We start from the raw sequence: 14,865 nt of genomic DNA, 5'->3' as shown, positions 1-14,865 counted from the left end.
CGTGTGACAGCAAGAGGAGCGGGAGATTTTACCGTTAGTAATTAGAAGATATAGAATTCATAGCAATCTGATTTTGTGCACGTGATAGTCACGTAAAACGTGTAAGGTCATCACGTGTAGGAAACTATCTTTCCCACAATGCACTCTGCACTAGAGACAATTAATGACTGTTGTAAGCAGATAACCGATAATAGCAAGTAGACTTTCTCTTACATCCATAAGTTGAACGCATGTATTAATAGTTCGTTCGCCAAAGAGTTAATTAAGTCGCTATCCTTGTAATGCGTTAGATTTTGCGAGTGCGAGTTTCAAATTTCTGTATACGCGCGCGGGTAGTTTGTCCGTTATCCAGTTAATTTCGTTTTCTCTGTACTTTCTTTTCACCTTCGCTGTCAATGTGACGAGCATCCGTGTTCTGGCCGCCCACTGGCGGATTAAAAGAATCTTTGTGTCTCTTGTTTTGATAGTTGCGTTCATGGAGTAAGGTTTAAGTGTGAAAATTGTTGTATTTGGAGTATGGTAGTCAAACCTGGTTTACAAGTACGAAGCAAGCACGATCAGCACAAGGTTCCTTGCACGTGCGATAATCATTAGCTTAAGATTACTTACGCAAGCGCAGAAGCATAAAAATATGCTGCCGCCATTCTGCAAATGTCAAAGCATGAGTAACTGGAATGTACACGTCACTAACAACTTGTCACTGTTTTTCAGTGTCCTTCCCTTGTGCTTGTGCTTTTACTTGCGTCGTTGCGTCGTACGTTTAAACCGGGACGACGCAAGCATAGGCACAAGGCGCTTTTGCTTGCGTCTTACCGGTTTACACGTAGGTTTCTTGTGCTTATGCTTTTGTTTATGCTTGTGTTTGCGTGGTACGTGTAAACCAGGATTTAGGCATTGAGCCAACGCAAAGGTCGGCGTCAGGCGTCGGCTTTTTTAATTCCTTCTGAAAGCCTCCGAAATCCCATGGGCGACAACATAATCATGACGACAAAAGCGCTCTCTATTGTTTTTTTGTCGGTTTGGTGACTAAATTACTTGATTTGAATGTTTATGGTTATTGTTGGTGTTGTTTGACTTTAGTAGACTGACACACGAGAGAACCCAAGAACTGACTCGGAGTTTCAACTGAAAACTGAGCCTTGGAAAGGTAAGCGTAGAATAAGATCTACAATATGCGTTGTTTGCCGATACTTTAATGTTTAAGGAACGCACTACTCAGAACATCTCGAGATAAAGGTCGTTTGAAAAAGGATTATTATAATTTACTTGTGAAGCAAACAAATGAATTTCCGTTTGCACTCACTTGTCGTATGATCGAAACCTAATTGCCTGCGGTAAATATCTTCTAGCCAAAGAGGTCATGTTGTTTGTAAAAAGGTTAATTACCTTCTATTGGCTTGTGGCTCAAAGAGATAAACATGTGTTTATATAATTGACAGTATTCGATAAAGAGTGCACTCCTCACGAATCGAACAATTCGATGAAAGATACTCTTTATGACAACTGGTAAGCATAATTTTTGTCCACTTCAAAAATAAAAAAAACGAAATTGTTTATTTAACATCTAACCGTTCTTTTGAATTGGTCACCAATCTAGATTTACTGGATCAATATGAACCTCGAAGAAGGAGAAACCAATACGATGGAACAAGACGATGTCGTTTCGAACATCAAAACGAACTTGACTTGTCAAATCTGCGACAAGTTATTCCTAGATCCTCGGATACTGCCTTGTCTCCATACATTCTGCTGTCAGTGCATCGAATCATTGGTTCGTAATCGACCTTTGAAAGATAAAATGCTTAAGTGCCCCAGTTGTCAACTGGACTCAGGGCTCGATAGCCGTGCGTCCGTAAGAAAGCTTCCTGCAAACTCTCTTCTCGTGTCGCTGCTCGATCTGTTGCTTATTCAAGAAGGAGAAGCTGTTGGGTGCGACATTTGTGATGCCAGTGAGGAGTCCCCTGCCCATGTTCGTTGTAGAGAATGTTCGGTATATCTTTGTGAATTACACGAGGAGGCACATAAGAGAGCGCGGGATACAAAACCACACATGCTTCTGTCCTTAGGTAAGTTCAGCCGCGTTTTTTTATCCTTTGTATGTGAAAAATTTTCAAATACGACTACTCGGAGAAAATGCACACACACGACGGACCGCTCACTGGTTCACGATTCTGTTTATTTTATTTATTTATTCATTCATTCATTCATTCATTCATTCATTCATTCATTCATTCATTCATTCATTCATTCATTCATTCATTCATTCATTGATTGATTGATTGATTGATTGATTGATTTATTAGCTCTACCATATAAGAGAAATTTTATTGTTTCACACCTGATTGCAACACACTAAACAGCAAATTGCGTCCTATTCCGTCCAAACTTAGTTCCGCGCACCATCCTGGTAACCAGCCATTCACTGAGTATGCAGTTTATTCAGTCAGTAGGTCAGCCAGTGAGAGTCAGTCAGTAGACCAAACATGAAGCAAGTCTGAAAGTCAGTCAGCCATTCATTCAGCTTGTCTGTCAGCCAACAGCAATTCATCACGTCATTCAGCCGACCAGGAAGTCAGTCAGTCAGTCAGCCAGACCAGTTCTGACTGAGACAATCGGTCAACCTGTTAGTTAGACATTCAGTCAGTCATTCATTCATTAGCAAGTCAGACAGTTAGGCCGGTCCTTTGGCCGGTCCGGGAAAACAGACATTCACTTGGTCGGTCGGTCAGTCAGTCAGTCAGTCAAGCAAGCACTCAGCTAGTCAGACAACTAGCCAGCATGCCAGCCAGTTAGGCAGTCAGTCAGCCGGTCAGACAGACAGTCAGTCAGTCTTTCAGTCAGACAGTTGGACAGTCAGTTAGTGAGTCTGTAAACCAAAAAAGACGAGATTTCTAGAGCTATTCCAGAAAAAAAAAATACTCGAAGCAGACTTTAATTGTTCTTGTTCTTTTTGAAAGTAGTCTAACCGTTCATGGAATGAATTGATGGAATACCCACAATTTCGTTATTTGGGAATGTGGTCAGTACTCGGAATCTAGAGTCTCAGAATCTAGTTTTGTAACTTCTTATTCATGTACCAGAAAAAAGATTACAAAAATAAGTAGATTAATCTTAAAAGAATACGACTTCAGAAAGCTTATTTCATATAAATTTCTGTTTTTTAGAGCACTTGAAAACCATGTCTCTTAAGGAACTGAACCGTCCGAATTTCTGCACAAGTCACCCAGAAGAAAAACTGGCGCTATTCTGCGACACGTGTAATATGAGCATCTGTCGCAACTGCGCGTTGATCGACCACAAGAGACACGACACACAATTTCTTGAGGACGCCTACTCCAAGCTGCGACCAAGACTTTCAGAGTTGTTAGACCAAACAAAGAGCGTGTGCATCAAGTTGGAAAACGCCATACCAATGCTGGACTGGATGTTAGCTCGGGTAAATTTGAAAGCTGATGGTGTGTTGAGGGACATTGAAGACAGTATCAATGCTAAGATCAAGGCTTTGGAACAGCGGCGAAGCGAGCTGCGATCTGCAGTGGAATTGGTCCGGATAAACAGAAAGACGTCTTTGGAAATGCAAAGGCGAAGACTGCAAGCCTCCAGAGATACCCTGCGAGTATCGTGTCACTTTGTCAAGAGAGTTCTCGAAGAAGGTAATACAGAAAATTTTCAACAATTATTTTTTCCTGGCCAAGTCTAGGATCCCCAGTATATATTACGCAACCCCCTCCCCCCTCTCCGCTGGTGGACTCACGTCTTCAGATAGTTGAGCGTGGTTTATCAATACATGCTAATATTGACAAACTTCTGTAACACCAGACACATCATGTCCAATTTGTGTCTAAGTAAAGACATTTTCCACTTGTACGCGCCTTAGTTTAGACCACAAGTAGTCTCACTGTTTTCGTCAGGAGTAGTTTTATTAAAAGCCAGCGAAACGCGAGCGCGCGAAAGTCATCACCTACGAGAGGAGACGACGCGAGTGAGGCGATTTTTCTCTCGCGTGCACACGTTTCGCTGGCTTTACTACTCCTGCGAACAAGTACATTAGTCGTAGTCTGCCACAGTTATTCGCGCATCGCGGGAAAAGAGACACGAAGGCTGCGCGCAGCCTACTGTATTGAGAGGTACAATTAAGCTTGGAAATCTTTCTTAGAAAGCAAAAGTTATTAGCCAAATTCTACTCACGAATTCTCGGCTGCTATTGCCGGCTTTAATTCTATACTTATCAGTGAACACCTTCTGATCCGCAGGCGATTCAGTTTACCTGCTATCCCCCAAAGATCTTATGTCGGAGAGACTAGAGTTCCTTGCCACTCAACATTACGAGCTGCATGCGCGAGAAGACCACGCGATCAGGTTCTGTGCGGAGAACGAGACGCTACAGCAACTGATAGAGTCGTTTGGATCAATAGACGCTTCATACGCACACTACTATACGACAACAGTTGAGGGGCGTGGCCTTAAAGAGGCATCTCTCGACCAACCCGCTTATTTCACAGTGGTAACCAGGTCTGTAACGGTGCAATTCTAGTTTCCAGAGCTGCGCGGTCCTCTTAGTTGTGAAAGCGTGTGTACGAGATGCAGTTTGCAGTTTTCGATCGTGCTCACGCCCTGTCAAGTAGGAGGGACGTGCTGTTCTAGAACTAGTTTATGTTTTAAGTTGTACCTGTATACAGTTAGCCTCCCACTCAGTCGTTTTTAGGGGACTCGTATTAGGGAGGAGGTGATACGAGTCCCCTGAAAATGACTGCGTGGAAGGCTAGTATACAGTTGAGGTGACAGGCAGACAATATTAGGTAAAAATATTATAAAAGAATGTTATGAAACTGGGGGCTCCAGTTCAAAAAGCTAGTTTCGGGTAAGCTTATCCTGAACTGAGTTAATTACGAAGGAAAGTTTAGGCACTTAGGGATGGCGCGTCAGTGAGAGCACTCGTCCCGTCCATTCTGGCTGGGTTCGATTCTCGGACTCGGTGTCCGATTAAGTTGATTTTGCTATTGGTTCGGCTCATTCTTCTTCTTAAAAATTTTTCTCCAAGTACTCAAATTTTTCCCTCCTTTCAAAAACCACGTGTCAAGTGCTCTAACAGAAGTCCATGCTCTCCTCGCTCCTGAACAATCGTATAAAACAGGCCTTTTTGCAGTCTTCCTTCCCCAGTCTTCCTTGCCACACAGTCAAATGTGACAAGCTCGGTTACTTCGATAAACACCAAGAGACCTAGGAACGAGGTTGGCCTTTTAGCAGTAATCACAGGGTAGCTTGATACGGGTAGCCCCTGTCGTATTTTTTTTTTTTATTTCTGCGCATGGCACTTGTTTTGTATTTAACTTGAGTTATACTTAGTTCATTGTGTCATAGTTAGTAGAGAGGTTCCCACCGCCATTAATTATGATTGTGTTTAGCGCCTTTACTCTTATAAGAGATGAGTTAGTTTTAATTTTTGATATCCCTCACAAGCATTTTCATCTCCGTGATAATTGACCTTGATGTCAAATGTTTCTTTTTAGGGACAGAAAAGGACGTCCTATCACCTGTGAAAGCGGGGACCTCAACGTTCAGATTCAAGCCCCGGATGATACTGTAATCGTTGCCGATGTGACTGCACAGAATGCCGGGAAGCATAGCGTTAGCTACACCCTTTCGGTACCAGGCTCCCATCTAATTCAAGTTACCATCCGGGGTTTTCCTATGAATGAAAGCCCGTTTGCGGTGCATGTCCCGTATGAGACACGAAAGTACAAAGATATGAATGAACCGCAGCTGGTAATAGGAAGTCCTGGGGATGAGCCGGGACAGTTGAAAGGAGCTAGAGGAATAGCAGTTGATAAGGACAACAGAATCATTGTTTGCGACAGAAACAATTTTCGCGTTCAAGTGTTTGATTCTTCAGGCGAGTTTCTTTTTAGTTTTGGAAAGAAAGGAACGAATGATGGCGAATTTCGAGGTGGACCTCTATGCGTTGCTGTCAACGAAGATGGAAAGATCTTCGTTTCCGATTGGAGTGGAGCTTCAGTTCAAGTGTTTGACTCAAGAGGAGAGTTCTTAAAGAAGTTTAAGCCTCGCGAGGGAGATCCCGAAACCCGTGGCAAACTCAGCCACGTGGCTGTGGACGAGGAAGGGCGTGTCTATGTTGCCGATTGTGAGAAGAGGGTTATCTATGTGTTTGACAGCTCCGGGGAATATTTGTTGCATTTTAAGGCAGGGTGTTTGGACGATGACGATGGCCTTCAGAGAAAGATTTACGGCATTGTGACAAATAGCAGAGGTAACTTAATAGAGAGATTTAGAGTCGCTTTTACGCTAAACCGCAAACGTGCGATTCGCGTGTATGTTTCTTGAAAAAACGAGAACGTAGATGAGCATAGTGTTGTACCCAATTCAGATCCCCCGGGGTTAAGATTCTTTGTTTATTGCATTTGCATTATAATGTAGCATTCACATTTAAATGATAAACCAAACATTTTATGCCCAAAGGATTTGAGTTGGGTACAACATTGCGTTAGCCGAATACTATTATGACCTTTCCTCAGTCAATTTCACTGAGAAACTGAGAACAGCGAGCGGCAAATGTACTGTAAACATGGTCACGTTTTCACTTCTGCCGTTTGCCGTAAACGAAAAACTAAATCTTTCTAATATTTTGAAAATTTTGGTCATGAAAGCAATTTTTAATTGTCTTTAATTTTGCGCTTGCAGTGTCACTAGTCTTGTGATGCAGTTGCCAAGCCCTATCGATGTTTCTTCCTACCGTATTACCATGGATCAAGTTTTTTGTCCTTTACATCTAAATTTGTTTAAATGCATGAGGAAAACAGAAAGGTTTAAGTTGTTCTTAAATTTCCTTTTGTTTGAACAGTAAAAACGGAAGCTATTTGGATACACTTCAATCTTGTTCCTTTTTATCACAATTGAAATATATTACGTAGCAATACTTTCAATTCAGCTATTTGCTATCTTATATACAGCTATTTCAATTAACGTCGGATCAAAGTATAAAGCTATAAGACAAGACCTCAAGATTCTGTGGATTTTTTTTTATGAATAAGTTCATCAAAATCAGCTATGCCTCGTCCGTCCAGTGAAGATATACGATGGCGAGCCATTTGGATGAAAAAAAGGTTAGGATATCAAATGGATGAGGTTGCAACCTCTTTGAAGATGTCTTTTTAAAAGCTTTAAGCCTTGACCCGACAACGTTAATTGAAATAGCTGTATGCTATAAGCGTCAAATTCGCATTTCTCTGACACAGCAAAACTAATCAAGTAATGTAAATGATTGACATAATCAGCAGAATTTTTCTAAGCTTCTTGTTTGTTGTCCCTAATCCCGTCCCGGAACACCTTCCCGTGAGACGTTCACATGGACGGTTAGCGCTTCTTTGAGAACCATCCAAGGATGCTCTTTCTATTCCCAGCTTCCTCAATACCTTCACGCCGGCCAATGGCTTTAAGAAGCTTGGATTGCTCTGTCATCATCTGGTGTATATCCTCAATCCTATATGTTTTTGAAATGAAAAATAACATCTTATTGAAATGAACAGAGCTTTTTTCAGTCGAGTGTCGAAAAGTATCATTACGCGTTTATTTTGGCTTTGCTTTACGGTGCTCTATGATTGGTTGGCAAAATTCGCGCCATTTCCTCAACCAATAGGAAGTCAAGCCAAAAACAAATCTCAACTTGGACGCACACGTTTTCCCGCGCTTTTTGCCGGTTACACGTATTTTGTTCGAATTCTGATTGGTTCATTGTGTTGTTTACGTCTGTTGTGATTGGCCAGAGTAATTACTGTGGATTTGGTTTACGAAAACCGCTGTAATATGCCAGTCAGGCATTTAAGTGCTACCATGATCAAATTTTTACCTCTTGAATTTTAAGGTTTATCACATAGAATTCTAGGAAAGATTAAAAACGCCGTTTACCGTTTTTAAATATCCGCATTGGTTCCGGAGATATTCACGTTTGAAAAATGTGTAAAATATGTATATGAGAGGACTGATGACGTCACAAACTCAACCGAAGTTTGGTCAAATATTATAAATAGAGCTATCTCAGTCAATTTACAGCAGAGACCATTGAAACCTGGCAGGCTAATAGTTCTAAAGGCAATACACCTACTGCTATAAAAATTCGGTTCCCGTGGCAACTCACTCTTTTCCAGTTCCCTCCAACCTGATTTCAAAATTTTAGTGATTTTCAGCTTGAAAAACATTTAACAAGGCCACGAACTCGACCTAACATATTCATACGATTGCTGGATCATGCAGATGAGGCACCATTGGCAAATATCAAAATAGAATGCCAAAGGTGGCCAGCAAGGCCTTAAGTATCAGGGAGGACTGGAACCCAGTATGTTGCCATGGTAACAAAATTGATAAGCTCATATTATGAAGCACACCTAGAATAATGTCACTGCAAAGAATCAAGCATTTCTGATACAGATTGGCTGAGATATCTTTTTTCATAATATTTGACCAAAATTCGGTTGAGTTTGTGACGTCATCACTTGGCTAATTTGCATATTTTAAAAACTTGAATATCTCTGGAACAAAAAAAAAATATTTGAAAATAGTAAACAGCATTCTTCTTGACGTACAGACTACTTGTTTATGTTTTAAAATGGCTCAGATTAGAAAGACACGAATTTCGTCATAGTAGCACTTTAATGTAGCTCTAGCTTTCGAGACTGTGGATGGCCATTCAAATTAAATTACAAGTTATTGGCAACACCAACCCCTCGCTGGTGCGAGTCCCTTACACCCAGAACAGTACTGTCGAAGGACGCGTCTCGTATTTTCAATAATTTCCAAGTGGGAAATTGTCAAATCTCGCCCTGTGCTCTTTTTCGAATTAAAAGCGTTAACACTGTACGTACTTTGAATCCTGTTCCAGGATCTTTTCAATAATCGGTGCCATTGCTGGAGGCAGGCCATCGTCGTCTCCCTTGGTTTCTGCTTTTCCAAAACCAAAGATCTTCTCGTATATCTGAAAAGGAAGCGAAAGAGTTAACTTTTTTATAAGCTTTAAAAAAGTTGTAAGGGTGTTCTGAAAATTTGCCTAACACTGTTCTGGATAACCGCACATAGAACTTTGTATTTTATTGCGCTGAACAAGGTAAGTTCCATTTTATGACTCCGTGAATGAAGTACCAAGCAAAGTTCGTCCATTCGAATTTAAATAAGAGTATCAACAACGACACTTCATTAAAAACAGAGTTACGAGTGAGGTATATACCTACCCGCAAATAGCTAAAGCTAGCTGAGGCGGGTAGGTATGACTATATTAAAGTAAATGCAAATAAAATTTTGGTGTTTACAAATTGACATTATTAACAAAGTTTACAAAGCAACAGCAGCAACTAAAATAAAACTTAAATAAGTAGTAAACAAATAAGTGAACATACAGAACCAAAAAGGATTCGCAAGCTATATTGATAGAAATTACAGGATTGTTACAAATTTACAAACTTTTGATTATTTCAAGTATCATGCAGTACTTCGGATATTGCTGTCCATTTTTCTAAGCAGAAATTAAAAAAGAATTTGTTAACTTTCTCGTGTGGTAGTTGTTATATAAGGCTGACCTTAGTTTTCAGCTTGGAACTCCTGTTTGGAAACTCTTCATGTTTGTCGACCTGAACTCGCCTCAAAATCCATCGAGGAAGAGACTCTTCAATCTCAAGCAACAGCTCAACCTTGATAGAAAACAGATAAATCGAATTCTTAATTCATGCAGGACAACGTTGCTCATTATTGGAATATTTCCCACAAGCTGGACGAGAAAAGGTCGGTTTTAAAGGTCACGCTTTGTGAAATAACTCATCTGTCTTTAATGCTCATGGCACAGCCACTACTCTGTTTGCCTTGCAACATTACAACCTGTTTATAAACAAGTTTTCCTTGTGACATTCGTCTTACAGTAAAGCAAGGAATTTATTACGCAGCGAATGTTGAAAAGTTCTGGGTCAATTCTGTCTTGTTCGTTTGTAGAACTGGCCATTAAAAACTTAATCATATTACAGTGTCGATATGAACCAAAGCTTAAAGTATCGTCAGTTGTAGATGTAGTTTTATTGAGGTTTGGCAACTCCACTGTAATGACGTGTATTGCATCGTATCGTGGAAGCACGATAATATCAAACTTCTCAAATGCATATCTATCAAGGAAAACTTGCTTGTGTTCAACGTATCGCATCGTATCGCATCGCATCCTACTGTCTCGTATCGTGTCGTATCGTATCGTATCGCATCGCATCCTATTGTAATGGTATCGCATCGTATGGTATCATGTCGTAGCTCCGGTATACCTGCATGACGTAACGTTCCATGACGGATTTCTTTTGAATCTGGTTGATGTCGCCAACAGCTAAACCAATCTGTTTTTAAAAATGAAAACAAATAAAACTTAGTAGTCTTAAATTTTCTTACATTCACCTGCACTTAAAGGCTTTTTCTCTTTACCAAGAGAAAGGACAAGCGTTGTAAAAAATAAATCGGAGGGACAAAACTAAATAAATGAATAAATGAATGCATAAGTAAATAAACCCCTTTATGCTTTGCTGGTATATCTATGCCCTTTACTGTAAAATTGCCGTCCACAAACGTTTTCGCTCGTCCCCGGAGCTTTGCCTTCCAGGATAGCTCCGTTTATCTTTCACCCAATTAACAAATCGACGTCAGTTTTCTATGGTGGATACTCTTATGGACCACAAAATGACGTTATAAAATGTTGAAAACTCAAACTCAAATCACGAGCCGCAAGCGTGTGGTTTCGCTGCCAAGTTTTGAACATTTTAAGGTATTATTGCGTTCGACGTACAAATAACGCACTCCTAATTATATAGATTGGAGTCGAGGTTGTATGGGACAACTAACGTTGATTGCCGTGACCGAATGAATCTTGGGACGCGTATTTGACACCCCCCGCAGATTTTGCAGGAGCGGATGACATCATCACCAACTTGGCAAAGGAGAGAGAACCGGGAATCGAGATCATTGAACGCACTCCCTAATATCTTTGATTATTACAAGGTTTATGATCTACAAGAGTAAAGACCATAGAAAACTGCCGTCGATTTGTTTTTTACAATAGCATGGAAATAGTACGAACGGAATTGGCTTTATTTTCTGTTGAGAAAGCGCGCGCGTTACATCTGACGTCATTTTTATTGTCTGTACTCTTATAGACAATAGCTACGAGCCAATCAGCGCGCGTTAAATTCGATGTATCAGCAGCCTAAAGGGGTTTATTGTCTCAATATCATACCAGCATGTTCATGAGGATGATTGGCATGGCCAGAGCAAACAACACGAACACAATGTTGGCAGCCACTGGAAAGCGCAGTTTCGTGTCCGGCAACATGAAGATCTCCTCGTACTCGAACTCACCCAAAGTCATGGTGAAGGTTTTCAGTAACGCAAATTGAAGGGTTTGGTATTGCTTTGAGAGAGAAGAGGACAAGTTAGCAAGGTTAAGGACGGTGCCCACAAATACCAAAGTATTTTTGTGCGGTTTATGACTTTGCGGGAAAAGCAGATCTTAGCGAGGGCTATTGGAATCCAAAAAGAAAATTGGGGGTAACCACGCATTTTTCAGAGATAATTAAACATTAATATCTCTAAAAAACGCCATAATATAAAGGAATGTATGGGATTTTTTCCTAAATTGAAGCTTAATTATCTCTGAAAAATGCATGGTTACCCCCAATATTTTTTTTTTGAGATACCAAAAGCATTTGGTAAGTTCTGCTTTCTCCGTATAGTTTTAAACCGCGCAAAAATATTCCTGTATTAGTAAGCACCACCCATAGGAAACCCGAGTATCTCGCGATGCACAGAACGTATGCGCAGTAACAATAGTAGGCACCGTCCTTAAATCTGAGGAAAGAAGATGATTATTCAAGAGTGTAGCATTGCGGAATTCTCGGAATTAGAATACATTTGCACGTAAAACGCGCGCGGTACCCACCGAATACAGTAAAAACCCGCAAATAAGAACTTGAAAATTAAGAACCTGTTTGCCTAAAATTTGGACTTTATACCCCCTATAAACAAGAACCTACTTAGCCTAAAAATTGAAAACAGCTTCTTATCAGTTTTCTAAAATCATATTAGTACATTACAGTTGCAGTGCAAGAATCCTATTTGAAGAAAACAGCAGATTCTCATTACTGTAAAAATGAGGGGCTTTTTTTAATAAAAAAGAGTGCAAGACATTATGTAAATTTACACAGCAATATGAGGATTACCACACTAATGCAGTCTGAAAATAGGAAATAGGCCAATAACCATCTTGTTTTACAGCTGAGCTTTATTTGCCTTTCTCCAGAATTAAGAACCTATTTTAAGAACCTAAGTAGCCTAAAATTTTGTTAACTACCATTTATATAAGAACCTGTTTAGGCTACTTCCTAAAAATGTAGGTTCTTAGTTGCGGGTTTCTACCGGTAGCGCACAGCACTACCCACATGTACGCAATGCGTACCTATTTTTTATTATGGAAACAATACGGCAATTCAGCTGAGAGACGAACAGAGCCTCAAACTACCGACTCTCCTATCAATCTATTAAAAAAGTGACGCTCAACCTACTACACCACCACGCTTCCACGGACAATTCCGAAGGATTTATTAAATGAAGGTATTGTATTATGTAGGACACTAGGTTAAGGCAGGTCCCTCCTAATTCGTAGCAAAAATACCTTATTCCAATCATTCCAATCCTAGCAGTATACAGGATGTTTGTCCCATGAACTAAGTTTAATGGTCTTAGCTCCCACGAGTCTCCTGTAGCTCAGTGGTAGAGCATTCAAACTAGTACTCGGAAGGTCTTAGGTTTGACTCCTGATAGGAGCACTCGGAATTTCTTTTTCCGAGTTTTCCTGTGTCATTACTGAATAATACTGATCATTCTCAAAAATACCTTAGTTTGTATTTGAAGGCACCGTCCGCGTTTCTTTATCCTGAGTATCAGGCTTTTCGGAGCGGGGAGGTAGGAGGGAGGACAAGGAAATAGAGAAAGAAAAGCCCGACACGAGTGCTTTAATTCAAGCCTCCCCCACACCCCCCAAACCCACGCCACACGATACGGGTTCATGAAATTTGTGGCCAATTAAAATAACTTTCAATTACGCCAAGGATGAACATGAGCCGCTAACGGTGTTTTCCTACCCTCGTTTCCCGAACCATCCCAAGATGCGCAGACCGTATGCGCAGTGGCAAAAGTAGGCCCCACAACCCTCACATTTTACAAGAAATCGTCGCTTGATTTGTTATTTTAGTACGATAGATTTTACGCAAGACAAATGATTTTATCACCTACCCTGTTGTACATGAGTAAGAAAAACGTTGTCCCGAAAGCTATCAAGAACAGGACGAAGAGAAGCAGGACCTAGAAATAACAAGATAAAGGTTATCTCTGGTTAAATCTGGAATGTCGTTTTGCCCAAACTTGAAAATATCCCACCGAAAGTCCAGGATGGGCATACGATGCTTTATTACAAGCAGTGAAGTTGCTGTGGCTGGTTTTACCTGAAATTGTTCCGCAGTTTTAGAGGTGGAGACATGGTGCAAGTTTGCAAAAGCGGGCAATATTGCAACTTGCAGTTTCGTAGGGAGCGGAGAAATGATGCAATTTAAAGCCTACAAATATAATTACGAACAATGTTTTCAGGGTGGACACATGATGCAATTTAGCGATTTCTTGCAAAATTTCAAGCAGCGTTTTCAAGAATGCACGTACACAGGATAAAATTTAGCAAATTATATGCAGCATTGTGCACAAAGGTGCACCGTGTGTCCAAGCCTGACATTTTTTCTACAAAATTTTAGTAAGTTTCTCTCATACGTAATTATGTTAACCATATAGAGCGGTTTTCAATTGAGTGTCGAAAATAATTTCGCGTTTGCTCTGTTTTTGCATTACAAAGCTCTGTGATTGGTTAACAAAACTCGCACTACTTTCTCAACCAATGGGAATCCAAACCAGAACCAATCGTGTTTTCGCCGAACGAGTTTTCCCCCGCTTGGGGCCAGTTACATGTATTTGCTTCAACTTCTAACTGGCTCGTTGTATTGTAATTACTTTGGTTTGGGTTTTACGACACTCGATTGGAAACCGCTCTACTTACCTGGAAAAGCGTTTGGAACATTGTCAGGAGCATGATCACGTATTTACCATAATACGAAAACCTGAAGAAAAACAAAATGTTCAACGCAAGGTTTAAAAATGTCAGACAAAACAAAATTCCTCTGCTAATCTGCTAATCTAACCTACGCTTTCGTTTTGGTCGACTATATCGTACATATATTCCTACAGTGCTAGAGTGTCACAGTGTTACAGCTGAAGGTTATAAGGGTCCGGTGAAAATAGAGCTTTTGAAAGGTGCAGGTTTACTGAAGATGAGTGCTTTTAAAATTTAACAGGCACTAACAAAGAAAACAAAAACTGTTCTATTAAACTGAGCTTCCGTTGTCTAAGGCTGGACGTTCGCTAAAAGTAATTTTACAGACCTTCTGAAGTACAGGACAAGATTGAGCCAAGCAAAGAACAGAGAGAAGGCGATTGCTTCAGACATGTGGTGTGACTTGCAAGCACAAACAGGAAACACGAACACCAAAGCAGACACATAGATCAGCAGCTCGATGTAGTTCATTGCAGAGGCCAAGTATTTCAGGCGCTGTACGTAAAAGTAAAAAATAAAGATGCAATGTTTTATTGTTGTTGTTGTTTTGTTTTCTTGATTGGTTACACAGTTTTTAGTTGAGTGGTAAATAGTAAGTTCGCGTTTGCTTTAGTTTTTCTTTACTGTGCTCCGTGATTGGTTGACAAATTCCGTGCCCCTTTCTCAACCAATGAGAAGCTAGA

At 40.4% G+C, this 14,865-nt stretch overlaps 3 protein-coding genes across 4 annotated transcripts in view; 1 reads left to right on the top strand and 2 right to left on the bottom strand.

Annotated features, from left to right (window-relative positions):
- LOC146468720 (E3 ubiquitin-protein ligase TRIM71-like) overlaps positions 1-6,732 on the top strand; it is a 112,660-nt gene extending 105,928 nt beyond the window's left edge. The window contains exons 3-7 of the mRNA XM_085124526.1: positions 1,081-1,147; positions 1,598-2,066; positions 3,165-3,653; positions 4,254-4,512; positions 5,511-6,732. Coding sequence (XP_084980652.1) covers positions 1,613-2,066; positions 3,165-3,653; positions 4,254-4,512; positions 5,511-6,342 — 2,034 coding nt within the window. The 5' untranslated portion in view covers positions 1,081-1,147; positions 1,598-1,612 and the 3' untranslated portion in view covers positions 6,343-6,732. The remainder of the gene's footprint in view (positions 1-1,080; positions 1,148-1,597; positions 2,067-3,164; positions 3,654-4,253; positions 4,513-5,510) is intronic.
- LOC146468714 (uncharacterized) overlaps positions 1-14,865 on the bottom strand; it is a 183,096-nt gene that overhangs the window by 49,302 nt on the left and 118,929 nt on the right. The gene's annotated exons all lie outside the window — the stretch shown is intronic.
- Positions 6,881-14,865, bottom strand: part of LOC146468718 (transient receptor potential cation channel subfamily A member 1-like) — a 31,475-nt gene continuing 23,490 nt past the window's right edge. The window contains exons 22-29 of the mRNA XM_085124523.1: positions 14,511-14,677; positions 14,129-14,189; positions 13,321-13,389; positions 11,267-11,440; positions 10,308-10,376; positions 9,585-9,695; positions 8,877-8,986; positions 6,881-7,498 (exon numbers count right to left, since the gene is read on the bottom strand). Of these exons, the coding sequence (XP_084980649.1) occupies positions 7,372-7,498; positions 8,877-8,986; positions 9,585-9,695; positions 10,308-10,376; positions 11,267-11,440; positions 13,321-13,389; positions 14,129-14,189; positions 14,511-14,677 (888 nt within the window). The 3' untranslated portion in view covers positions 6,881-7,371. The remainder of the gene's footprint in view (positions 7,499-8,876; positions 8,987-9,584; positions 9,696-10,307; positions 10,377-11,266; positions 11,441-13,320; positions 13,390-14,128; positions 14,190-14,510; positions 14,678-14,865) is intronic.

Source organism: Pavona decussata, unplaced genomic scaffold, assembly GCF_977016875.1.
Source record: "Pavona decussata unplaced genomic scaffold, jaPavDecu1.1 SCAFFOLD_130, whole genome shotgun sequence".
NCBI lineage: Eukaryota > Metazoa > Cnidaria > Anthozoa > Scleractinia > Agariciidae > Pavona > Pavona decussata.
The sequence above is the reverse complement of the archived record's forward strand: the minus strand, read 5'-3'. Positions and strand labels throughout refer to the sequence as shown.